General features: G+C 35.0%; 2 protein-coding genes and 1 long non-coding RNA gene across 3 annotated transcripts in view; 2 read left to right on the forward strand and 1 right to left on the reverse strand.

Moving 5' to 3' along the window:
- The first annotated feature begins 5,423 nt into the window (after nt 1–5,423).
- On the forward strand, nt 5,424–7,608 carry LOC107471151 (uncharacterized). The gene is made up of 3 exons (XR_008004475.1): nt 5,424–6,172; nt 6,258–6,494; nt 7,326–7,608. It is a non-coding gene; the product is annotated as an uncharacterized LOC107471151 (long non-coding RNA).
- An 887-nt stretch (nt 7,609–8,495) lies between these two features.
- On the reverse strand, nt 8,496–11,629 carry LOC107471182 (uncharacterized protein At5g39570). Its single transcript, XM_016090621.3, has 2 exons — nt 10,210–11,629; nt 8,496–8,813 (listed from the first exon to the last, which is right to left on the reverse strand). The coding sequence occupies exons 1-2, from the start codon at nt 11,491–11,493 to the stop codon at nt 8,736–8,738; spliced, it is 1,362 nt and encodes a 453-aa protein (XP_015946107.1). The 5' UTR covers nt 11,494–11,629; the 3' UTR covers nt 8,496–8,735.
- Nucleotides 11,630–23,961: 12,332 nt separating this feature from the next.
- Nucleotides 23,962–25,749, forward strand: part of LOC107471153 (pectinesterase 31) — a 5,092-nt gene continuing 3,304 nt past the window's right edge. The window contains exons 1-3 of the mRNA XM_016090593.3: nt 23,962–24,249; nt 24,914–25,018; nt 25,151–25,228. Coding sequence (XP_015946079.1) covers nt 23,995–24,249; nt 24,914–25,018; nt 25,151–25,228 — 438 coding nt within the window. The 5' untranslated portion in view covers nt 23,962–23,994. The remainder of the gene's footprint in view (nt 24,250–24,913; nt 25,019–25,150; nt 25,229–25,749) is intronic.

The following is a 25,749-nucleotide window of genomic DNA, read 5'->3' on the forward strand; positions in this document are numbered from 1 at the left end:
TTGTGATAAAAGAGAATATAAAGTAAAATATAAAATGTGTGCTTCTTTATAGTGATGTAAATCAAGATGAGGAAAAAATGTCCAAACAAGGTAAAAATAGTGTATGTCTTTCTTTATAGTTATGATTTTTTTTTATTTGTCATTGTGCAAATCTAATTATTGTTTACATTGATATAATAGGTAAGAGGAGAAAGATGAAAATAGTACGAAATCGCCAATGAAATTAGTGGAAGAAGTTGAACCAAACAAATTAATGACTCCTAGCAATAGGGGTATAAATTATAGTTCTTAGTGTATTGTTTCTTGTTTTGATTTTTCAATGTAATTTTTGTTATGTAATACTAGTTATTATGAGTATTCTACACTGTTTTGACTATGAATAATGTGATTATATATGAGATTTTGTAACTATTTTAATGAGATTTTGCAGACCTTACTCAACACAGTTTGCATCTAATTTAATGAGATTTTGCACACGAGTCAGATATTTTGCAATGAGATTTTGCACACCTCACTCAGAACATTAAAGTGGAAAATCTCGTTAGAGTGGGTGCAAAATATCTGATTTATGTGTGCAAAATTTCATTAAATTTGGTGTAAATTGTGCTAAGTAAGGTGTGCAAAACCTCAATAAAGTAGTTACAAAATCTCATATAATCACATAAATCATTGCCAAAACAGTGTGGAATGCTCATAATAACAAAAAGTATTATATAACAAAAAGTACACACACAAAAATCAAAACAAGAAACAACAAACACTAGGTACTATAATTTATACCCATATTGCTAGGCATCATTAATTTGTTTGGTTCAACTTCTTCAACTAATTTCATTAGCGATCTCATATTGTTTTCATCTTTTTCCTCTTCCCTATTAAATCAATACAAACAATAATTAGATTTGCACAACGACAAATAAAAAACGAAATCATAACTATAAGGAAGCATGTACACTATTTTTATCTTGTTTTGACACCCTTCTCTTCATTGCATTACTAGAAAGAAGCATACACTCTATATTTTACTTTACATTCTCTTTTATTACAAAAGATAAATCAAAACTAATTTTACCTTCCTTTATCTTTTTTCTCATCTGACACATTGCCTTCTTCCATTGACATTTTGTTGTCATTATTTTCTTCATCAAATCTATAAACAAGAAATTTTGGACTTCCAAATCTATAAACTTAAAGGTGACTTTAGAACAAAAATTACTGAGCTTTGAAGCTATCATAAAAATAATAACAAAATATTAAAAAAATCTAGTAGTACTAAAAGTTTAATTAGTGATAAAGAATGTTTGCAAAACTTATAGGCTTTAGTCCTTTCTTTATAACACCCTAAAACTGTATTTATTTACCATTCTTTTTTCTCCTTCATTGTGTTATCATCCTTATTAAGCTCCTTCGTCCCTTTTCTTAGCCAAATTAGTTGGTGCTCTTGTTGTGTTCTTTGCAAACTTAGCATCAACAACACCTTATTTAACTAAAAGGATAACAATACCCTACAAGAATAGTCACACAAATAAATGTTTTGTAAGAAAAGAGAAGAATGTGACAAGATAAAAAAAACCTATATTAAATTAATAAGATAGAGTGGATAAAACAAACCGTTGGCCTTTGTTTTGATGACTCCTGTATTACTTCTTGTCAAGTTTTTCTTTATCCCCCAATAAATAACCCATGGTGGTGGAGGTCCCATATAATTTTTCTTATTTCCAAATGCGTCTTTGTGGTAATAGATACTTTACAAACAAAATAATAAACGTAATGATTATCATCAAAAGAGAAATCGAAAAAAGAAAGAAAAAGAGAAGTACAATAAGTTGATTACCATCAAAACATAAAGACAACCATATATACTTAATGTATTTTTTTTCTTAAAATTTTCAACCCCTTTCATAAGCTCATCATGCACAAATTTTGTCCAATTGTATTTTGTGATGTTCTCTACATCAACAATGGCACGTAAGTACTTTGGAGATGTGATAGGGCTACTTGTTGGTGCCAAAAATGAGTTAATAATAAACATTGTAAATGCTCTGCTAAAGTAATCTCTCTCCTTAGATATTGAAACATTGTATTCTCTTGAATATAATATTTGTGAATATAATATTTCTTGTAGCCATGGGCTTCTCACAGACTTGAACGGGGCAACCAATCTTTCTTACTCTAAAGTCCATTCTTCTTATTTCGGAAAGCTTTTACCAATTGAAGGTAATCCTAGGGCTGTCCTAATTTTGTCTGTTGTCACATTGATATCCCCCACCTCTAATTCTAGTTTGCTTGTTGTTGTGTTATATGCTTTAGCAAGTGCGAGGAATACTCGCCTATCAACTTTCCAATTTCGAATAGTCTTTTAGGATGAAAATTCCATTTTATCAACTTCAAGTTTTTGCTCTTTTGTGAGTGAATTTATGATTTGGTGAAAAATAAATTGGGAGAAGAACGACATTCTATCAATTTCTGCAAACATAAAGTAAAAAATTTTCACCCAATTTATCCATTATTTGTTTGAATAATAATAATAATAATAATAATAATAATAATAATAATAATAATAATAATAATAATAATAATAATATAACAGTAATACTCGCAATTCAAATACAGATATAAAAGAGGACAAACTATGCTAAGTCATGTGTGCAAAATCTCATTAAACTAGGTACAAACTGTCTGATACATGTGCGCAAAATCTCATTACATTAGGTGTAAACTGTGATGAGTAAGGTGTGCAAAATCTCATTAAAGTGAGTGTAAACTATCTGATTCATGTGTGTAAAATCTGATTAAAGTGACTGCAAATTATTTGATTCATGTGTGCAAAATCTCATTAAAGTGAGTGCAAACTGTCTGATTCATTTGTGCAAAATTTCATTAAGAAGGGTGTCAAGTGTACCGAGTAAGGTATGCAAAATCTCATTAAAGTGGGTGCAAAAGTATGAGCAATGAACTACTTCAAAAGTTATGAATATCACATATGCACAGATAAATTCTACGTACACGCTATCTAGCATACATATAATGACATGTCAAAACCAAATAATTAAAACTCAAAACAACGAATTTACCTATCTAATTTTTTAATGTAATTTAAGATTGTACTCAGTCACACCAGATTAGGGGGGGTTGGTTTGCTTCTTTTCACAAAAACTCAACTTTTCTTTTTTGTTTTAACGGACAAAAAATCAATTCGCACTTCTCACATTTTTGTGTAAATTTTATAAGTAGCAAGACAACTTGAGCCAGCAATAGCAGAAACAACGAAACTGGACTACAACTAATAATCAAGATCTTAATTCTGAGAAATCTAAGCATTTATAAGGACACAAGTTGACTGTAAAAGTACTTTCTGAATAATCAGTAGCAAGCGCACCCTAAATAAGTCTAAGAGTGGTTTCATATCGTGCACCAAAGCTTCATTGTTATAAATTGTCTTATAGATAAGTATAAATTGAACTATTGAAGAGAACAAAAAAGCAAAGAACTGTTATAAAATCAGATAGATAAAATTCAGTAGATGCTAAAACAATAACTTTGCAAGTAATAAACACAAAATATACCTGAGATGCTAGTTCTTCAAGAGTTTTCTGCTGCATTTTCTTTCTTGTTTCTGTTCCAGATTTCTTTGTATTTGTACTTTTTTGCGGCATCTTAATATCTGGATCTTTTTTCATTTCAAATAATCACAGCATATTAATCATGTTTTATGAAAGCACATAAGTCAATTGATTGGATGCAAAAAAAATTAATAGTCAATTGATGCATTATTTGATTAACCAATAAAACATATTATTAACACAAACACAAATAAAAAATCTAGTCACATTACAAATCAATTGCACATTTCTGATCAGAAGCATAACGCATCAGTAATGATTGCCAGTATTGCCACAACAAAGCTCTGCCAACAATAGCCATTGTCAAAAGTCAATTACCTGTTAAGTAACTGAGATAATGGCATAATGAATTTTTTCAAAAATTTATAAATTAAAAGTACCTAAGTTTCATAAATAAGATATGATAAATCAAAATCAAAATCAAAAGATATTTATTATAGAGTGCTTAAAGATTTTCATGAATAGACAGAAAATATTGAGTCATATTTTTGGGTGCCATTATGAGTTTTTCTTGCATATTTTGAATTGATACAGAATGATGAAGTTTACACTTACCAAGTTTAAAGAGTAGTTATATGACAATTCAAATTTGAGTTAAACAAAGAGATCAATATTACAATGATGCTAAGCCAGTCTGTTTTAGTTGCAGAGTCCAACTTCATGATGCAGTTTTTCCCAGTTGGTTCACTACATACAAAACATATACCAAAGCTCAGATACACTAGAAATGAAAGCGAGAAGCAAAGAGCTGCAAAAAGCAATAAATTAATAGAAATCAAAACTAATTAACCTGCACATTAAAATTTTTCAGTAATACAAATTTTAACCTTGCAGAAACATAACACATCAGTAGAAATGAAAGGGAATTTATAGAGTTGAGAGATGTTGTTGCAGAGAGTAACACTGCTTTTATTGGAGACGCTATTGGCGATGGACAGCGAGCTCAAGAAGACTGATTCGCGTTGAGAGTGCTCATCAACGTTGAGAGCAAGAAAGAAGGTGTGCTGCAAGAGTGTCAAGAGAGAGAAAGAGAGTGGGATTTTGCGAAGAAGAAGAGCGTGTAAGTTAAAGAGTGTGTACTCACGCTCTCTATATGCATTTGAGCTTTTTTTTTGTGTGAAAAAATACCAATGTTGGTTGTTTGCTAGCCCAAAAAATAAAAAAATTGCTGACTCCCTAGCAAAGAATTTTTTATTTAAATTAAATAAATATAGTATTTACCAAAATAAATAAACGTTGAAGAAATTACAAAAATACATCCTCAGTCACATCTCGGGTACTGAGGGTCATTGTCCAAAATGGCCACATCTCGAGTGCACTGACCCCATGCTGTGATAGGGTGTCTGCGAATCATATCTCAGATGCAACCGTGATATGAACATAAGCATATCTCGGATACACTGCACCCGAGATATGCAAGTCACCCATTGTAATCGCAGGGCATCCGTTTTTAACGTGGAAGAGATGGAGCCGTGGATGGTTGGTCACAGACTTCATATCGCGTTCGTCTGACCGAGCATACATGCGACTGCGGCCTGTTCCAGTCATTGCATTATCCATGTCGACACGCCCTGGCGGCATGTGCAGCTGGGAGTATTGAGTGGGGTCATTTTGTGGACCCCGTGTACACGATGGCCTCTGTATTCAAGGTATACGAGAGGGAGTTTTCGCCGATACCAGATGAAAATATGTGGCCTCCATGGTACTGTGCAAGCCTGAAGCCCAACTCAGCCATGCGAAGGAAGGCATCGGGAAGGCCGGTATTGTAAAATCCCTATAATACCCCTTGTTCCTCTTTTTTTTCAAACCAAACCCTAATCCTCTTCTAACACACTCACTCACCTCTCACTACCACACACACTCTCACTCCCGTCACACCCTCTTCCTCACAGCACACACACCCAGACCCTAACGGAAAAAAAAAAGAAAGAAAGAAAAAGGAAAGAGAGAAAAGGGGAGACCGCGAGAAGAGAAGGGAGGAGGAAGGCGGGAGCTGTCCACGCCGAGCCACCATGCGAGGAGAGAGAGAGTCGCACTTCATCACTGCCGGCCTGGAGCATGCCGTTCGTGTCCCGTCGCGTCGTCGCCAGCCGCGTCCAGCTCGCTGCAGCTGCGTCACCATCAGAGGCCAGAACCGAGAGAGGTGCGTCCGAGAGGGGGGACGAGTGCGAGAGAGGAGACGCGGAAGAAGATTGCCGCTGTTCTGCCTCGCCGCTGTCGAACGGTTACAGCCGCCGCGCCTTGTCTCTGTCGCCGCTAAGCTTCAACCGCCGCCATCTCTGTTGGGGGTCACCGTCATTGTTGAATGAAGAGGGAGAGTTGAGTCGGCCAGTGAAGGGAGGAAGAAAGAGTCGCGATGGAGGAGTCGTTCACCATCGTCGCGTCTGCTGTTGCCATCAACGGAGCTCGTCGTCAGGGGAGCATCACCAACGTCACCACTAATGAACCGTCTCCATCCCTGTTGTGATCTTGCTCAGCCCTACACCCCCTTCATTCTTGTCTCTAAATCAGCACAATTTTTCCCCTGTTCTGACTCCATTTATGAAACTGTAACGCTTCCACCTTTACTCTGCTATATCTTCTTCTTTTCTTACATGCTCTGGTTTTAATTGTGATAATATATCTTTGTTTTAGTACTATCGCCCTATTTGTTGCGTTTCTGCTGGAAATTATCTTGAGTACTGGTATTAGTGCTATCATGGAACGGTTGGAGCTGTTGATGTTATGATTACATCTGTGATGTAGCCGTGGAAGTTGCTGCCACCGTCTCGATCCAAATTCTATGCTCATTCATTTCATTTTACTTCAATCCTCCTCACCTTGGATTCTGGCACTCCGGGTTCGATATCTTCGGTCCCTTAGGACCATGTTGTGAGTAGGCTTTACATTTATAATGGTTTGGTTTTACGTCTATAATTATTTTGATATATGGCACTTTGAACTTAGTTATACTCACAAAAATTATTATCAAATGATTTTAAATTGGTTTTACTAATTGATTTATTAGAACTAAATATTTATCTTTGTGAAGCTCATTTTAATATGCACATGAGACTATATATTTTATGAGACTATGTATGTTTGAAAATAAAAGTTTATATTATCTTAAAGCATTTGGTTTTATTTGAATATGTATTTTTGAAGTATTGAAATTTGGTTGGTACTCACTTATTTTGGAATTGTGAAACATGTTTGAAATGCCTTAAGATTGAGAAAATATGATTGAATATGATTCGGATGAGAAAGTATTATCTGATTTGATTTGATTCGATACCTTATATATTTGAAAGATCAAAGATTTGTTGTATTTTAAATTATATGTTTTGAATTGGTTTGGGAGGCTCGTATTAGAAAACCGTAGTTAACGGCGGTTATGACGTTAACCTAGATGCATCTGGCTCAGACCTCAGCTAGCAGGGGCGTTGCTAGCCTAACGTGTAGGCCACACGTTGGATCTGTTATTCCGTACGGACACACGAGAGGAAAGGGCTACCCTTAGAGGTGGAGCCGTCTAAGTGTGGACTATTTGATTTTATTTCTGTATGAGAACTCCCTTATTGATTCACATATTCATATAAATTATTATTTTCTAACTAAGATTATTTTTATGATAATGTTTATATGGTCTCATGTGGATTATAGATGTATTGTCTAGTCACTGAGTTGCAAAACTCATTCCGTTTTTCTAAAAATATTTTTCAGGAACAAATACTTGAATGTGTGAGCCTTCTATTCAAGAGTAATGATCTGCAATTGGTACTTCATTTTTGTTGAGTTCTTAGACGTCATATGCTCCATATGTCACAGGCAGGATCCATCCATATCTATTTATTTTACCTTTTAATAAAAATATGAAATTTTTCGTTTTAGAAACTGTAAATTTCTTTAAAATATTTGTAACTTTCTTATTTAATTTATATTTGGGTCTGATAGGCTTGCCAGGGAACTGTTTCCCTGAGCGTCGGTCATGGTTCATTTTGGGCCGTGACAGGTATCCCCTTGGATCCGGAATGAGATGGATGCCATTGAATGTGCGAAGAAGAGATGTGGGCTCTGTCGTGGAGAGGGCTACACCAGACGTGGGAGTTCCAATGCGCCCCACTCGGATCCATGACGACGCATGCAGTTTAGGGTTTAGGCCTTTTGGTTCCGATGTTGTCACTTTGATGTAATGATTGTTATTAAATGTGTTTAATGTATAATGAAACATGATTTCTGTATAACTAGTTACTTTCGATATTACATGCCCATTTTTTATTTACAATGTTACAATATTTTCGTAAAAAAAGCATTCACCAAAATGGATAAATAAATAGAGGACGAGTCTGGTAATACCCTGGTAATTTTTCCTTATCTCGGATGCACTGATCCGAATAAAAAAAACGCGCGTATCTCGAGTCAGTATATCCGAGATATGCTTATGTTCATATCACCGTTGCATCCGAGATATGATTCGCAGACACCCAATCACAGCACGGGGTTAGTGCACCCGAGATGTGGCCATTTTGGATAACGACCCTCAGTACCCGAGACATAACTGAGGATGTATTTTGATAATTTCTTCAATGTTTATTTATTTTGGTAAATACTATATTTAATTTAAATAAAAAAATCCCCCCTAGCAATGTTGAGTTATTAAATGGGAAAAAAATGACTACATTCTAAACAAAATATTGACTGTTTATACATTTTCTTTCATTTAGTATTTAGATGATGTTTAGAAAGGTTAATAGCTAGTGTTTAGAAAGAGTTGGGTGTTAACGTCGTCTTTAGATGATGTTTTTATACAAAAATACAAAGTGCATTACTGAAGTACTGAACTGAATAGTATCTTAAAAGATAAGTACTTGTGATCATGAAATGGAAAGCTGCTAACACCAAACTCAAACATTAGGTCTATATAATATATTATCATCATGATTTTATATGTAAGTTGAGAACAAGAAAGCCAAAAGAGAACACATTTAATATAGGCAAACAATTCTTCAAAGCTCAAGAAATCACAGTAACAGCAAAACACACTGAAAAGTGACACAATAATGGGTCAACCCTTTATTTAGTAGGGAACTATGGGATGACCTCCATTCACAAAGTGACCACAGGTATTTTGATTTAATCATCACCATGGCGATGATGATGCCTGTTGCGATGCTTCTTCTTCTCATCATCATCATCATCAGAGTCATCTCCCTGCAATGGTGGGAAATGAACATAAGATTAATATGAATTTGAATCGAAAAAAACTGTATTTAGAAAATGTCAATGCTTCAAATTATTAGGAAGCATTTTAAAATGCAGATAACTTGGATAGGTAAAATCACTTCATATAAAGGTGGACATTGTTTGCCAATACTAGATATAATTTTGAACCCAACTATACCAAGGAATTAGTTCCAAGCACAATCCAACCTTCATGGAATTTTAACAAATGATGCTAGATCCAGAACACAAAATTCAATTGACCTGTATATGTTTTGCAAAAAACATCCAGGGGAGAACTGGACGAATACACATATAGATGCCTTGCACCATTACATGTACAGATTTCCATCATGTATACACTAAATGGTTCCAAATAAGGTATAGCACTTCAGTGTATGAGTAAACTAATAATGCGAACAGCAGGTATTACTATTTTAAAAAAGAAAATCGGGAAATTTCATAATTGAAGTTAAATAATTTATTCAAACAGAAAAAAGTTAATAAAGAAAGTTTGAAGAGAATTAGAGGTCACTATATGATCACAGTAGGAGGTTTTGAAGTTTGAACTACAAAGATCAAGGGTTCATCTAAAGTATTAATCATCTAAACAGAGCAGAAAATGAGAAAATACAACCCATTCCTCCATTATAGTATCTCGTATTCTCATATCTGCCTGAAAATGTACAAGGGAATAAAGAAGGTAAAATCTAAATAAATATATATCCGAGTCTTGAAATTGAATACAAAACCACTTAAATTTAAGGTGACCGGTTGGGATTACTGCTGCTTTTCAAAAGCTATAGCAGTTATGTTTGGTAATACAAAGCAAAAGTTACCTTCAATAAATAAGCATAAGCTACAGAAAATAGTATTTGGTGAAATTGCTAAAATTATTTAGACTTTTTAATTATAGAGCACAACAAGAACAAGTACTGATTATACAGGGAGAATATGAAATGATGAGCACAAATACTTGCAAAATCCTTCTACTTCATAGGAAACAGGAAAAATTCACACATTCAAGCTCAAAATACGTTATCATTTCAACCATGGAACAAATACAATATCTAAACTGCGCCATTAAGTTATACAAACCGTTACGAGCTTCTCCAAAAGTGCCATCAAAATATAAACAAACAGCATTACATCAACTAATCAAAGCAATCAACCAACACCATATCAACAATGCAGTTAAAGAACAATCTAACTAAGGTTTTGAAACGCAAACAATAAAGCAAAACAAGCTCCTATGAGTGTATGAAATTAATAAGCTACATACTAACAAGCTACACTATACAAAGAATTGCAATTATCAGAAAGTTGCAATACATCAAAATTTAAAAGTGCAACCAAGTAATTCATGGAATGTGATTTGATGACTTACATATTTCTTGCGTCCGTAGCTCTCTTCGCTGCCATAGCTGGGCTTACGGTACCCCTCTTCCTCAGAGCGGCCATAACCATAGCTTGGCTTCTCCTCATACTCACTCGTCCCATAACCCACATTCTCCTCCTCATTCTTCCTCCCATATTCAGATTCCTGTCTCCGTCCACCACCGTACCCGGATCCATATTCAGATTCCTGTTTCCGGCTGCCGCCATACCCGGATCCATACTCGGAGGATCCATACTCAGATTCCTGCTTCCTACCACCACCATATCCCGATCCATACTCAGAGGATCCATACTCAGACTCCTGCTTCCTACCACCATAGCCAGAACCATATTCCGACTCCTGCTTGCTACCACCATAACCAGAACCGTATTGTGACTCTTCCTTCCTACCACCATAACCAGAACCATATTCTGATTCCTCCTTTCTACCACCATAACCTGATCCGTATTCAGATTCTTGCTTCCTACCATAACCTGATCCATACTCAGACTCTTCCTTCCTACCACCATAGCTGGATCCATATTCGGACTCTTGCTTCCTACCATAACCAGATCCATATTCAGACTCTTGTCTGTTACCACCATAGCCAGATCCATATTCAGATTCTTGCTTCCTACCATAGCCGGAACCATATTCAGACTCTTCTTTGTTACCACCATAGCCAGAACCATATCCAGATTCTTGCTTCCTGCCATAACCGGATCCATATTCTGACTCTTCCTTGTTACCACCATAGCCAGAACCATATTCAGATTCTTGCTTCCTACCATAACCGGATCCATATTCAGACTCTTGCTTCCTACCATAGCCGGATCCATATTCAGACTCTTGCTTGTTACCACCATAACCAGATCCGTATTCAGATGCTGGCTTCCTACCATAACCGGATCCGTATCCTGACCCGGAATCCTCATTGTCGGGTCTTCTGCCGTATTCCGAAGATGGCCGATCATAACCCGATCCTCCGGTGTATCCAGAGGCTCCGCCGGCGGGGGCAGGACGGGGCTTAGGGCGGGCATAGCTGCTGTACTCGGTGGCTTGGGCCTCGTCGCCGTAAGCGGAGGGTTCGGAGTTAGCGGAGTATTGAGGGCGATCGTAGTCGAAGTCCTCGGAGGAACCGGAGATTGGGTAGCAGGTCTCATCGGAGGGAGGGAAGGGACGGCCATAGGTGAGGGTGATGTCGTAGCCGCCGCCGTAAGGGGTGGGATCGTACTCGTCCCAGTCGTCGACGGTGTCGTCGCCGCCGCGTCTTCTTCCACTAATGTACGACATTGTGTTTGTTGATCAGATCGGTTCCTTCTCTCTCAGGACAAATGGAACGATGATTGTGGATAGAAGAAGAATGAGTGGGATTTTATTGAATTGATTTTGATTGATTGAAAGCGGAAACAATGGAGCGAAGGTTCAGGATAACGAGATCGATGAAACGACATCGACATTAGCGTTTTGTATACATTAATTTGTAGTTAAATGTTAAAACGTGATTAGGCATTATTCATTTATTATAATTAAGCCATTCCTACATAGTATCAATAGGTTAAAATCAAGGTTCTGAAAATTAAACGGGTCATTGAACCGTTTTATTTATTGATTTATTAGTTATAGGTTCAATTGGTTTGCTTATGGTTAAACTGAAAAATTTTATTTTATAATAAAATAATAAATAAAATATAAATAAATACACTAAAATCATAATCAATTTACAAACTCAAAAGTTTTTTTTTAAAATACTTTTAAAATATATAATTTTTAACCACTTTTGTCATTATTATCTTTAACTTTACACTCATCACTCAATTAAAAAATTTACAACCCTAATTCTGTATGATTTCTTTTGGAAAAATAAAATCTCATTCAAAAAGAAAACTATAACTGTAAATAATTGAGAATATTTGTGAGACTCAGCACTAAGACATAGAATAAGTATACATATAAAGCAGTACCAAACAATCCGATTCTCAGTTTCATAAATCATAAACAAAAAGGTGTTTAAATATCTACAGAATCAATCAAATTCAACATTAAAAAGTATCAAAAACTAAATTTTGCAGTTAAAAAATGAAGTAAAAAATATTAGAAATGAGAGTGGCTTGAACCATCTTCTGCATCAGAGAAATACACTACCATAATCATTATCACTCCCAAAACCTCCAACAACAGCATCATCTTCATGATTTTCTTGCTCTAAATCAATAACACAAGATATCTGCTGTTTGTTAATTTTTTGAAAGCATCAATTTGATTTAAAATTAAAACAAAGCAACAAATAATCACCCTAAAATCTGAAATCAATAAATCTATCAACAAAAATTCAAAAATAGCATACTCATAAATTAAAAAACAGCAGCAGCAGAGTAACAAATTCATTTTTAGCAATAATTTCGACAATAACACAAATCAATTTCTTTGATTGATTTCACATCCAGAAAATTACTAATCAGATTCAGAACAGACTCAATAGAGCAATAACAATACAATTCAATTACAATATTGCAGCACCCCACTACCCAATAATCTCAACAAACAATATCCAAACAATTAATCATGCTTCAACAATTAATCATTTAATCATGCTTCAAGCAAATAATTTTTCAACAATTAATCATGCTTCAGCCTTCAAACAATCAGCTTCAACAATTAATCATGCTTAAAGCAATCAACTTCAACAATTAATCATTTAATAATGTAGAAATAACAATTATCATACTTCAAGTAATAACAGTAAGGTTTAGAAGTTAGAACCAACAATTAATCATACTTCAACAATTATTATTACAACAAATTAGATTTATACCTAGGGTTAGTGGAAGACAGGGAAGAATGTAGAGCTAGCGGCGACAGAGACAGTGGCTGGGGTGGAAGGGTCGAACATAGCTGGCACCGGCGGAAAGACACTCGCGACGGCAACTGACGTTGGCAGTGGCTGCAATTTTGACGGCTGAAAGGAAAGCTGGCTGTGCGAACAGAAAGCTGGCTGAAAGAAACTTGCAACGGTAGGTGACTACCACAGACCTTGCAACAGCGGCGGTGGCTGGACAAAGGTGAGAGCGAGAGGTGGGAATTGATAGTGAGAGGTGAGAGTGGAGGGCTGGAGGGAAGGCTTGATAGTGGGTCTGTGTTGTGGGTGGCTAGGTGAAAGACTAGGGTTCCTATTTTGGAGCCAAGTCAAAACACAGCGTTTGGCAAAATTTCAAAAACCAGCTGGATCACAGTTCGACGGTCCAACTCTGGTTTTTGGATTTGACGGTTTTTTCTTTTGCCCGAACCGTATTTGCTAACGGTTACCTGTTCGAACCAATTTTCAGAACATTAGTTAAAATACAAAACACACATTAAAATAAACTAAACGACGTATATATTTATAATGTATTTATAAACAAATAAAAAGTAATTTATTTTAACGTAGCAGTAAGGACACAAAGTCCAAAAACTCGACTCCGTTGCTATCGCGTCGTTCGAGACCGCAACAGCAGCCATTCAAGTTTGCTGAGCTAACTCGGCCGCTGTCTGATTCTGCACATACAGGTGATGGTGGTGCTGCTGTTGCCGAGTCACGACCAACACTGGAGGAGGAATGGAGGTGAGTAACCAAAGGTATGCGTTGTACGTGACCTTCTTGGCGAGGTTGGAGAGGATGAACCAGGCATCATGGATGAGGGAGAAGGTGTGTGCGGTGAAGGTGAAAAGGGTTACAATGAGGGTCAAGGAGGAGGACAAGACAGTAGTACTAAGCAGCGATGTGGTCGAGGAGACGGTGGTGAAAGTTTGAAAAATTTGAAAATTTTGAGAAGAAGAAACAATGATCATGGGAGACATAGAGAAGCTCAAAGAAACAAAAAAAGAAAGAGAGTTGAGGTTGAAGATAAAGGAGGGCAACTTGGGAATTTATTAAAAAGTCAACACAAAATTAGGGTTTGGGTATTTTTGTCATACGAAACTCTTCTTTTTATTGGTACAACGTTAGTTTCCTTGTTTGATGGGTACTTTTGTCAGTGTTCACAAAGTTTATGAGTATAAATGGTTATTTTTTTGTAATATTTTTTATTGATTTTTTATTTATCTACTATTATTTTAAGACCTAATTAACAAATTGTCACTATTTTAAAAATATATTATCTAGCTACTATTTTGTCACAATAACAATTGCTTTTTTTTTGCGTTATTGACTTAAACACGCTAAACTGGTTCTTGAGCTCAAACAGAAACCTCTAAATTATATGGCTCTTGTTCAACTACCATACAAAAAAGTCAAATCAACTAGTGATTTTCACATAGAACACGCCACGTGTGAAAAGGGCGTGGTTGAAGTAAGAAGCTTGAAGCGCATTAGTGTCCCATCCCACCCCTGTTAACTTAAGAAGAACCTCATTTCTCTTCTCATTTTATCTTTTTTGCTTTTCTCTAAAAAGTTTATTTTATTTTTGGATAACATGTGTTTTAAGGTAAGTTAAGAATTAATATTGGTCAAAAAAATCTTTTTGGTTAACAACTATAACTGACAACTATAATCATCTGACTATAACACTGTGATAGTGGTGCAAAAATTTGTAACTTTGGAAAGCTATGGTCCAAATCTGCATGACATAATGATGTGAAGTTAAAGGACCTGCAATCATTATTTCATGCTTTTAGGAGCCCAAAGAAATCCTATAGCCTGACATCTATATGTAAATGGATCATAAAAAAAGCTGGAAATGGAACAAGAATCATCATTGAAAATGACGAAGGAACTCAGATAGAGCTCTCGCTAAAATTTGAGTTTTCAGTTTTCAAAAATCAAGCAGAATACGAAGTCATGCTTGCTGGCTTGAGGCTAGCCAAAGAAGTTGGGACTATAAAAATCATAGTGTTTAGCAATTCTCAGGAAATAACTTCTCAGATAAATAAGAATTACCAAGTCAAAAAGATTCCAACATGAAGAAGTACATAGAAAAAGTACTAAAACAATTAGCTCAATTTCAGGAAGTAGAGGTCAGGCACATAACTCAGGAATTAAATAGGCGAGCTGATGCCCTCTCCATATTGGTTAGTACCATGCCAAAGGACAATAATAAGAGTCTAATTCAAAAAATTCTCTACACCCCATCAGTAATCAAAGAAGTTAACAAGTCGGACGCATTGACAATCACAAATCTGAATTTAGGGTGGATGACCCCTATCGTCGAATACCTCAAATTCGATGTCCTCCTTAAAAAGGAAAAAGTGGCAAGGAAACTCATAAGAGAATCCCAAAACTATACTCTTGTCCACGATGTACTTTATAAAAGAGGAATCTCTACACCCTTACTGAAGTGCATCCCAACCTCGTCGACAGAAGAAGTCTTAGAAGAAGTCCATAATGGCATTGTGGAAATCACTTGGGAACTATGTCACTAGTTAAGAAGGTTTTGCGAGCAGGTTTCTACTGGCCGATCTTACAAAGGAAAGCGGCCGACTTTGATAAGAAATGCCAACTCTGTTAAAAACATGCTAATTTCTATATGTCGCAACCAGAAGAGCTTATCAGCATCACCTCACATTGACTATTCATAAAATGGGGCCTATATTTACTCGGACCATTTCCTCAAGCACATGGAAAGGTAAAATATCTCATAGTCGGGATTGATTATTTTATTAAGTCGATTGAGGCAGAATCCTTGACAACTATCATGGCCCAAAGAAGTCAGAAATTCCTCTACAAGAACATTGTTACCCGGTTTGGAGTTCCATACTCCATCACTACGGACAATAGTACCTAGTTTACCAATTCAACCTTTAGAAGTTTGGTGGCAAGTTTCAAGATTAAGCATCAATTCATGTCAGTAGAGTACCCTCAGGCTAATGGACAAGCAGAAGCTGCGAATAAAGTCATACTGACCGGGTTCGAGTGAAGATTACAAGATGCAAAAGGTGCATGGGCCGAAGAGCTTCCTCAGGTATTATGGGCATATCAGATAACTCTCCATTCAACAACTGAAAAATCTCCATTCCGACTTGCTTACGGCATAGAAGCCATGATTCTCATAGAGGTCAACGAAGAAAGTCCAAGGGTTAGGTTCTACAATGAAGTGGGAAACATCCAAGCTCAAATGGAAGAACTCGATCTCCTTCTAGAAATTCGAGATCAAGCCCAGATAAAGGAGAAAGCATTGAACCGAAGAATGACCACAAGGTACAAGAAAGTCATCAGAAAAAACTTCGCCATTAACGACCTCATATTGATATGATATGACATCGGCGTACAGAAGTCGGGCAAAAAAAAGTTGGCTGCAAATTGGAAAGGACATTATAAAATCATTGAAGTTTTCGGAAAGGGTTACTTCAAAGTGTTTGACCTACAAAGAAACGAACTCCCAAGGTTGTGGCACACATGTAACATAAAAAGGTACGACAGTTAGAAAGCGAACCTTGTTCCTTGATGTACTCTTTTTTTTTGAATTCATGATTTTTTCTCAAAAAGAATTTTTCTAGAGGGGGTTTTAACGAGGCAACATAACAAGGGCTAGAAGTTAGACGTAAAGAAAACTCTTAGTAGCAAATAACACTTGTAAATTATTTTCATTAATGATCATTTATTCTTTATTCCATTGATTGCTCTACCACACGTACTAATTTAAGCTCGAAAAAGCGCAAAAATTATTGCCCGACCTAGATGGTCGGCAAGATGAAGTGACAAGGTCCAAATTAGTGTAAGAAGTTATATAAGCAGATCGTGACCTAACTTCATTAAAGCTACTTAAAAGAAAGTTAGCAAACAATGTGAATCTAAAATGACTCACATAAGTAACTTTATAAAATTGACTATTTAAAGTTGGTACTTAACTAATAAAATTTTCCGACTAGGGAAACACATAGTTTCGACCTTGCAAAAGAGCGATCCAACTAAGTGTCTGACCTCCTCAAGCCGACATCACCAAAACAGGTTATTCGACTAAATCAAGTTCAAAAGAGAGTCATCAATAACTTGTCAAAATTTTATCTAAGTCATAAAGCTACATCAACTCAAATAAATAAAGCAAAGACATTAAAAAGATATTTTGTTAAGTCACATAAAAGTTTCCATAAAATAAACTGTGGAAAAAGTTTCCAACGAGCCCAAACAAAAACAAAATATCCATCAACATCTATTACAAAATAATTTGTTTAAAGACCCATAAACCGGGCCAGAGAATATCAAAGAGTTTGTGAAAATAAACTAAGAACATTCTTGTTCACCAGTGGTTAGATCAACAGCACCTTCATCTTGAGTTGCACGGAGAGCTTCAGCCAAAGGGTTTGAAGAAGAGGGAAGATCTTTATCCATCCGAGTCGGGAAGCTCTAAGAGGTCTCCTCAGTTCTGGCACCTGACGTCTTTGGATCTCCTGAAGGACTATCATCATCCACGGAAAGAACCATTTCCCTTCAATCATAACCTTCTCTGAAACAATAGAAGAAAGGTCTACGTCGAGAGCAATAACCCAGAACTGAGCTTTCAAGTTCTCAATCATTTCATCCATACCTCAGGCCACTGACTCCTCAAAGGTGGCATAATCCTCCTTCAACTTGGCGACCTCATCCTTCAAATCTAATTTTTCCCCGAAGACCTTTGACAGATTAGTAATAAGAGCTTCCTTCTCCTTATCCAACTCATCCTCGACCTCCTTCAAAGATGGCACCTCAGCTCTAAAGTCGGTCAAAACTCACTGAGTGACACCAAGGGGAGTCTCCTCAAGTTATTTTAACAAAGCAGTACAAATCCCAGCCATCCATATACCTCCTCGAGCCAACACAAGAAGATGATTTTTTATGGAGACATCATCCATGCTTATAAAGTTATGGAAAAGGATGTGCTCCTCACAATAGGCTACAATGTTAAAACCTTGGTCATACAACTACCAGATTCAAAAGAGGAAGTTGTGTGTTTTTTGGAACTCGGCTCGGAAAAAGAGGGCACGGGAGGAGTAGTTTGAGTGTTGGACCTAGTAGGAGGAGTAAGAGGAGGAGGTGAAGGTTTAGAAAGAACCTTAATTTGAATGTTTGACGAATACTTTTCAAAGCACCCAACCCATTAGTCATCCTTGTTACAAAACCAGAAACGAAATCCAGGTTATATAAACTTAATAAATACAAGAGGATATCTACAAAATGCAAAGGATTACTATCTAGCTCGGTAAGAACGTAGCTCGACTTTCCTAGCATAAATTTTTTGGTGTCAAAGTTAAGAGCTCGACTTCAACACTTTGGGAACAGGGCCACTATACACTCCTTTACTTCATCTAAGTCCTCAAGATTGTCTTTAATAATATTTGGGAACTCCTCCTAGTACAGACTAAAAATGGCTTCATTTTTTTCACTCAGAAAGAAAGGTCGGACACCCTATACAGATTATCGAATCTTGAAAAAATAATTTTTAAAATCATGAAAAGAATCTTCAAAAATACAGAAAACTTTCCTTCCTTGAACAGCTCAAAAAGAAATACAATCTTATTTTTTTGGAACTAAATGGTTTGGTGAGTTGAAACAGATAAAAAAATTTAGAGGATAATGCCAAATTAAGCTCTCGACTTTTTAGTTGCTAAATTTTCATAAAACCCCAAGAATTGGGATGAAGTTGAGAAGAGAAAACTTTAAAGAGATGGGGAATTTCAGACTCAAAATCATAAAATGGGAGACTCACCCCCAACTTAGTAAAAAAAAAAAACTCATACACATACATGAAATGACGTTCCGACTTGTCAAGTCGGAGGAAACAAAATCTCTCCTCAGGGTCAGGAACCACAATCTCATGCTTATCCTTATCCCACCAATCTTTATATAACCTATGTTGTCTACGGAAAGTTTCGACATACTCATTATTGACAACGGGGACAATAGAAAAAATAGTAATATCTACTCAGTCTAAGTTGGACAGAACCGTAGAAGACATGTTGAGTATTATTGAACGAGACATAGAAAGTTATACCTACAAAATAGCAAAAGAAAATTATCACTACAAATCAGAACACTAGGAACAACAATGTAAATATTCAAACAGTTTGCAAGAAGTCGGGTCATCTTCAACAAAATGGAAGAAACCACCATAACTACTAAACCCTCTGAAGGACAAAGTGATTAATCCATCCTATTGGAATTTGAAATGGTGCCATTATCAGAACCAAAAATAGCAATATTTGGGGGCATGAAACAAAGGCCACATTCAACACGAATTCATAAACAGGGGAATAACTTTCAAAGAAAGAAAAAAAACACAGATTATTACTATAAAACAATTAGGAAAATTACTGCAAGAAACTATTTTTTGCACAAACATAAAAAATGATAGTATCAAAAACACATCATCCAGCAAGAAAACATGGTTGTAGAAGATAAAAATAACGAAGGAAAAACCAACCTTGATTGAGGATCGAGTAACAGAATACACACAACAACAAAGCACGAACATTCCAAAAGCCTTCAAGCAAGCACGAACAAATATTCCAAATAGAATTTTAAGATAGAGAAAAAGATAGGGTCATAATAAGTTCCTGAAGAAGAAGCAAAAAAAGGAAAGAGAAAAATGGTTGAGTATATATAAGATTCTAGGGGCAAAACAATAAAGTCATCCCTCCCATTTAATAATGTGTACAGTTACCAAAGTAACCGAAAGAAACGTGCAAATGATTACGAAAGGACTCAACATAACAGTTCTATAAAACATGTTGAGTACCCGACTTGACCTTATGAAAGGCGATTTACCCGACACGATGGAGATCTAGCTTGATCTCTAAAAATGCTTGACTCTGATCCAATGAAGTTCGGTCTCATGTAGTAGCACTGTTCATACCTTGACCCACTACTTAGCTAGACCCAAAATGAATAAAGTCCAATCTACAGACATTGGGGGAATAAGCTCTAACCCGACCTCATAGAGGTCGGTCACAAACAATACAAGTACAAATCTACTTATCTAAACAAGTAACGGACTCCTACAGTTTTTCCTATCCCTCTAGAAAGAAAATCTTAACAACCTGCCTAACCAAAGGGAAATAACTACCCACCACCAAAGGTGGAACTATTCTAAAAAGTGATTATTGACTCGATGTCTATACTTATAAATATCGTGACACCCTTAGGTATAATTCAAATCCAATCTACTAAAAACCTGCCTAAAACCCTTGCTAACTTAAGCATCGGAGTCTCTTGTAGGTATCACCCCCCGCCTCCTCAAGAGGAACTCGGATAGCAGCACCTCGACACCAGTAGATGTCGGACGCTGCCCCAAAAGAAGTCTGGACTTCATGTTCAGGCGCAAAGCAACCTTGTTTCAGGTTACTCTCAGAACAGTTTGGAAGTTCAATTTTTATTTATTTCACAATTAGATATTTATTTTTGGGTAAATTATACTTTTTGTCTCTGAAGTTTACTAAAATTTTTCAAAATACCCCTAAGTTTCAATTTGTTTCAATTTTGTTCCACAAATTTTTTATTTACATCAATTCTAACCCTAAGAATTAACAGTGTTCAAATCACTAACAGGCGTTAGTGACGTGGCAAAAAGTGGGTTCTAATGTGGCAACTGGTATTTGAGTCATTTAAAAAAATTAAACAGTAAAAATTCCAACCTGAACCCTAAACTTCTTCTTCTTCTCTCTATAAAAACAAGGAAGAAATCCTAACCCATGGCTTCCCAAGGCTCTACATCATCACAAAAAAATAGTGGGCGACGACGAACACTTACATGCAATTGTGGAGAACCCCCTATATTGAGATAGTCGAAGACACCAGAGAATTTCGGTCGAAGATTTTGGGATTGCATATACTATGATGTAAGTTTCAGTGCTTTTATTTTGATATGTCTTCATGGGTTTATTCAAGTATTTTTTTTATGTTGCATATTGGAAAGGAGTGCACTTTCTTTGCTTGCACACGTGGAGTTACAGAAACACAAGAGGCAGACGTTGCAAGATTGAAGATGAGAGTTTCTACCTTAAAAGCTAAATTAGCTTATGCTAAATGCAAACTGTTTGTGGGTGTCATCTTTGGTGTTGTAGGTTGGTTTATGGTGATTTTTATATTTTATTTGTGGGTGAAGGATGAAACCCATTTGAGGTTTGGGTATTGATACGTCTATACCTGTTGAAATTAGCAGAAATAATAGTAGTGTGGGCATTTGTAATCAGTTTTAAAAGTGTACTCAATTCGAAAACTTGTTAATGTAATATGTTTCAAAAATACTCCTGAAAGAATTAAAATAGTTTGAATTTAAAATTGGCATTAACAAACTATTGTCACCAATTATCTTAGATAATACAAATAAACTCAAGTAATGAGAGACAATCTCAACAGTGCATTAATAAAAAATGCATTAAAATATCCATTATATTAGTCATTATCAAAAAATAACATAAGTCATTATCAAGATGATATCCCTTAATAACATAAGTCATAACCAAGATGATCGCTAATTAACATAAGTCATAATTAAAGTGATTCCTAAATAACATAAGTCATTGAAAAAGTAATTCAATAACAAAGGAATTCATAACACTCCATCTATCTTTGTCACACCAACTAACTGTTATCACCTAACCATCAATCTACTCAGTTTTATTCTTACCACTACAAAATCTATCCCTGTGATGAACCCTAATAGTGAAATCATTCATTCCTACCATTATAAAAAAATTTTCAGAACAAAGTAACTAATCATTCAAAAAAATAAAGCATGCCCACACGTGACATTTTCACAAAAACAGAGCATTATCAACTAAAATCCTTAATTCCTCACTGCAATAAAATCCTAAATACCAATCAAAAGTGATAAAACAACCTAAACCCTAATCGTTCGAACAATGCATTTTCAGAATGAAATGGTTGCCTACCTCGTTAGAAATATTGATCAGAATGGCGCTACCTCGACCTCTCACAATGGTTGTTTCGTTTGTGATCAGTGGCTGACTGGCTACGTAGGTGTCTCCCTTGTCTTGCAATCGGCGTTCTGCTCCATCTTCCTCGCCATCTACTCCTCGCTGGCGATGAAGGTCTCTACTCCCTCGTTGTCAAAGAATGAACGGTGTCACGGTTACTCTGAAACCTAGTTCAGAATCATCGCTCAGCGTCGACGACGTTGCCACCTGCGTCCTCCTGCAACGTCGTCGCTGCAGATTGAAGAGAATGAGGCGACGTTCTCCTTCCTCCAAGTCAGTTTATGTTCGTGTGACTATGTTCTCTGGCTTTGTTTTCTTTGTGGCTAAGGAGAGAAAATCTGAGAAATCATTTGAGAAAGAAGAGACAAATAGTTACTCACACAAGGATATTTTGGGTATTTCACTCTCCTTGTCACATCGGATATCTTATTTTGCCACATCACTAACATCTGTTAATGATTTGAACGACGTTAACTAAAAGGGTAGAATTGATGTGAATAAAAAATTTTTAGAATAAAATTAAAATAAATTAAAATTTATGAATTTTTTTAAAAATTTTTAATAAATTTTAAAGACAAAAAATATACTTTATATTTTATTTTTTCAGATAATTTGTGTCAACAAAATTACTAATAACTATTAGTGGTGGAATACCTAATTTAAATTCTTCAGCACTAGGTGTCTAACACCAAATAATTAAAAGGGGAAAAAGAACTTGATACACTGAAAAGAATTTATTATTATTATAGTTTTCAATCATATACAAAAGGCAAATGAAATCCATAAACTGCATAAAGTCAATAGACCATTATTGGCTGATGAAAGATTGTTGTTGTTGTTGTTGTTGAAAGAGTTTGCTAAGCAGGATTTTCTCTTCATCATGAATTCAGCATGGAATTGCTTATGCATCATAATAATGTATCCAAAACGCAATCGAAAATTGAACACCGTGAACCATGCAATTACTTGCACTCAAGTCATGTTTATAAATTGAAATTACCAAAATAATCATATTATATATATTTTTAGAGTTAATATTTAAATTGGTATATGTCTTAATTTTCTCCTTATAAAATATTTAAAATTCTTATTTCAATTTTACTTAAGGTTTTTAAAAGCATTTTAGAAAGCAAATTGAGATTAAAAACAATTTTCAATTGTCACATTAGATAATCATTAAAGAATCTAACGTGACCGTTATTAATTTATCTCAAGAATAAATTATTATTTGTATCCATAAAAAATACAGATACTAACAAATATACCTATATAAGAATAAAACGATAATTATAACTATAGAAGATGGTTTCCGTGTGCCAAGAGTACGCGGACATTGGTTACACAATTGGTCCGTCAGGGTGGTACACAGAAACTATCTTCAGTGGATACAATTGTCGTTTTATTCTTATATGGATACATTTGTCAGTGTTTATATCTTTTATGGATACAAATGGTAATTTATTCTTTATCTCAATATAGCACTAAAAAGTAAAAACATAATTAAAAACTAATAGTTAGTCACAGAGATTAAGTTATAGCTAGAATCAAACAGAATAAACTGAAAATTTAAAAAAATCAGATTGAGCTACCAATATAACTTAAAGAACCAATATGAATATTAGGTATATGTTTATATAACTCCAAGTTATTATTAGCATAATATATATTCTGCCCGAAACTAAACGAGCAAGTGTTATTAACTTATTATTATAATAATATTTAAAAAAAAAGTTAAGATAACAGACCAACCAAGAATATGAATCTCAATATATATTGTGTGTGGTGCGATTCCTTTAATTTTCTTTAGATTCTCTGCGTTCTCTACAAGCTACTCTCACCGAATAAAAGGCCAGAGAGAATGGTTGAATTTGAAAGAGTCATAGAGAATAGAAGAAGCTACTACAATTAATGGAGGCTCCGCATTCTGTTAAAGTTATAACGGTGTCACAGGACGGAAAAGGAGACTACCGGACGGTGCAGGAGGCTATCGATGCGGTGCCGGTAGGCAACACTCGCCGGACGGTGATCCGGGTGGCCCCGGGAACCTACCGGCAGCCTGTTTATGTGGCGAAAACAAAGAGGTTCATCACGCTTTCCGGCATATTCCTTGAGGACACTGTTCTCACATGGAATAACACTGCTGCAAGAATCCAACACCACAAAGTAGGTTCATGTTTTTATTTTTTATTTTTATTTTTTTTCCAAAGTTAGGACTTATGAGTCTCTAATCTGCAAAGTTATGTCATTTGAATTATAACTCGTTGATGGTTTATATTTTTATTTGGTGCATGTAATCATATAAGTTTTTTTTTTTAAAATAAAGTCTAACCAAATTAAATAATAAAATTTGAGTGAATGACGAATAACAGTAATGAAAATAATTTTTTGTTGATATTCGAGTAAATTAGTTGGATTTAGTTCACCACAAAACTTGTACCTATATATATATAGCATTACTCATGTTATATATTTTTTGAGTGAACATTCAAATTAGCTCTATCAATAAAATAAATAAATAACTCTCCAAAAATTTTAAGGCACATTAAAATTGTCCCTCAAATAAGTTTTATTGATGCATATTTCCATTTCAATGTAGTATTTATTAAATATTATTTATATTTATGCTCTACATAATATGATTCAGTATAAACAAGTTTTATACATACAATTAATCATATCTTATCACATAAATAAAAATAACTAGTTTTATAATTTTAAAAGTCATTTAAATATATGAATCTAATTAAATAATTATGTAAAATTGTTTTACATCATCATTGCATAAAAAATTAGTATTACCTTTTTATGTTGTATTTTGCGGTTGCAGGGTGAAAAGGTGATAGGAGGAGGAACGTTTGGTTGTGGCAGCACCATTGTGGAAGGTGAAGACTTCATTGCTGAGAACATTACCTTCGAGAATTCTTCCCCTCAGGTAATCACTTTCCTCTGCTTTTAACGAGTAAACTTATTATGTGAATTTGAATTATAAATATGAAGTTAGTTTGTTTATTATGAAATTTGATTATAATTTATAACCAAAGTGTGAGGTTGTTTTTGGTGGAAGGGTTCAGGGCAAGCTGTGGCAATGAGAGTAACAGCTGATCGATGTGCTTTCTATAATTGCAGGTTCCTTGGATGGCAGGTCTCTTCACTCTTTTATATTTAACTAGTACTTTATAGTTTAAAAGCTTCTTTAGATTTTCTTTTTCTTTTTCAAAATTTTGTATTCTAGTCAAGTTGACATGTTATATATATTTTTTTAATAAAGTATATTTTGTTGTTAAAATTTGCTAAAAGTATTAAAAATACTCTTAACTTTTATTTTGTTTTAATTTTATCATAATAGTTTTTAATTTGCATAAAATATACTCCTGGCAATAATTTTATAAGCACAATTTTCAACACAAATAAATAAATAAAATATAATTGTCATACATTATTATTAGATTGATTCTAAATTTTTTGAAAAAATAACTGTCAGAGGTACATTTAATACAAAAAAAAAATTGTTGAAACAAAATTAAAACAAATAAAATTTAAGAATATTTTTAAAAATGTTGACAAATTTCAAAAATAAAAAATATACTTTACCCTATTTTTTTAAAGAGAGGTTGATTCGTATTTGTAAATAAAAAATTCTCCATTGATAGAACTAGAACGAAT

Source organism: Arachis duranensis, chromosome 10 (genome assembly GCF_000817695.3).
Source record: "Arachis duranensis cultivar V14167 chromosome 10, aradu.V14167.gnm2.J7QH, whole genome shotgun sequence".
Lineage (NCBI taxonomy): Eukaryota > Viridiplantae > Streptophyta > Magnoliopsida > Fabales > Fabaceae > Arachis > Arachis duranensis.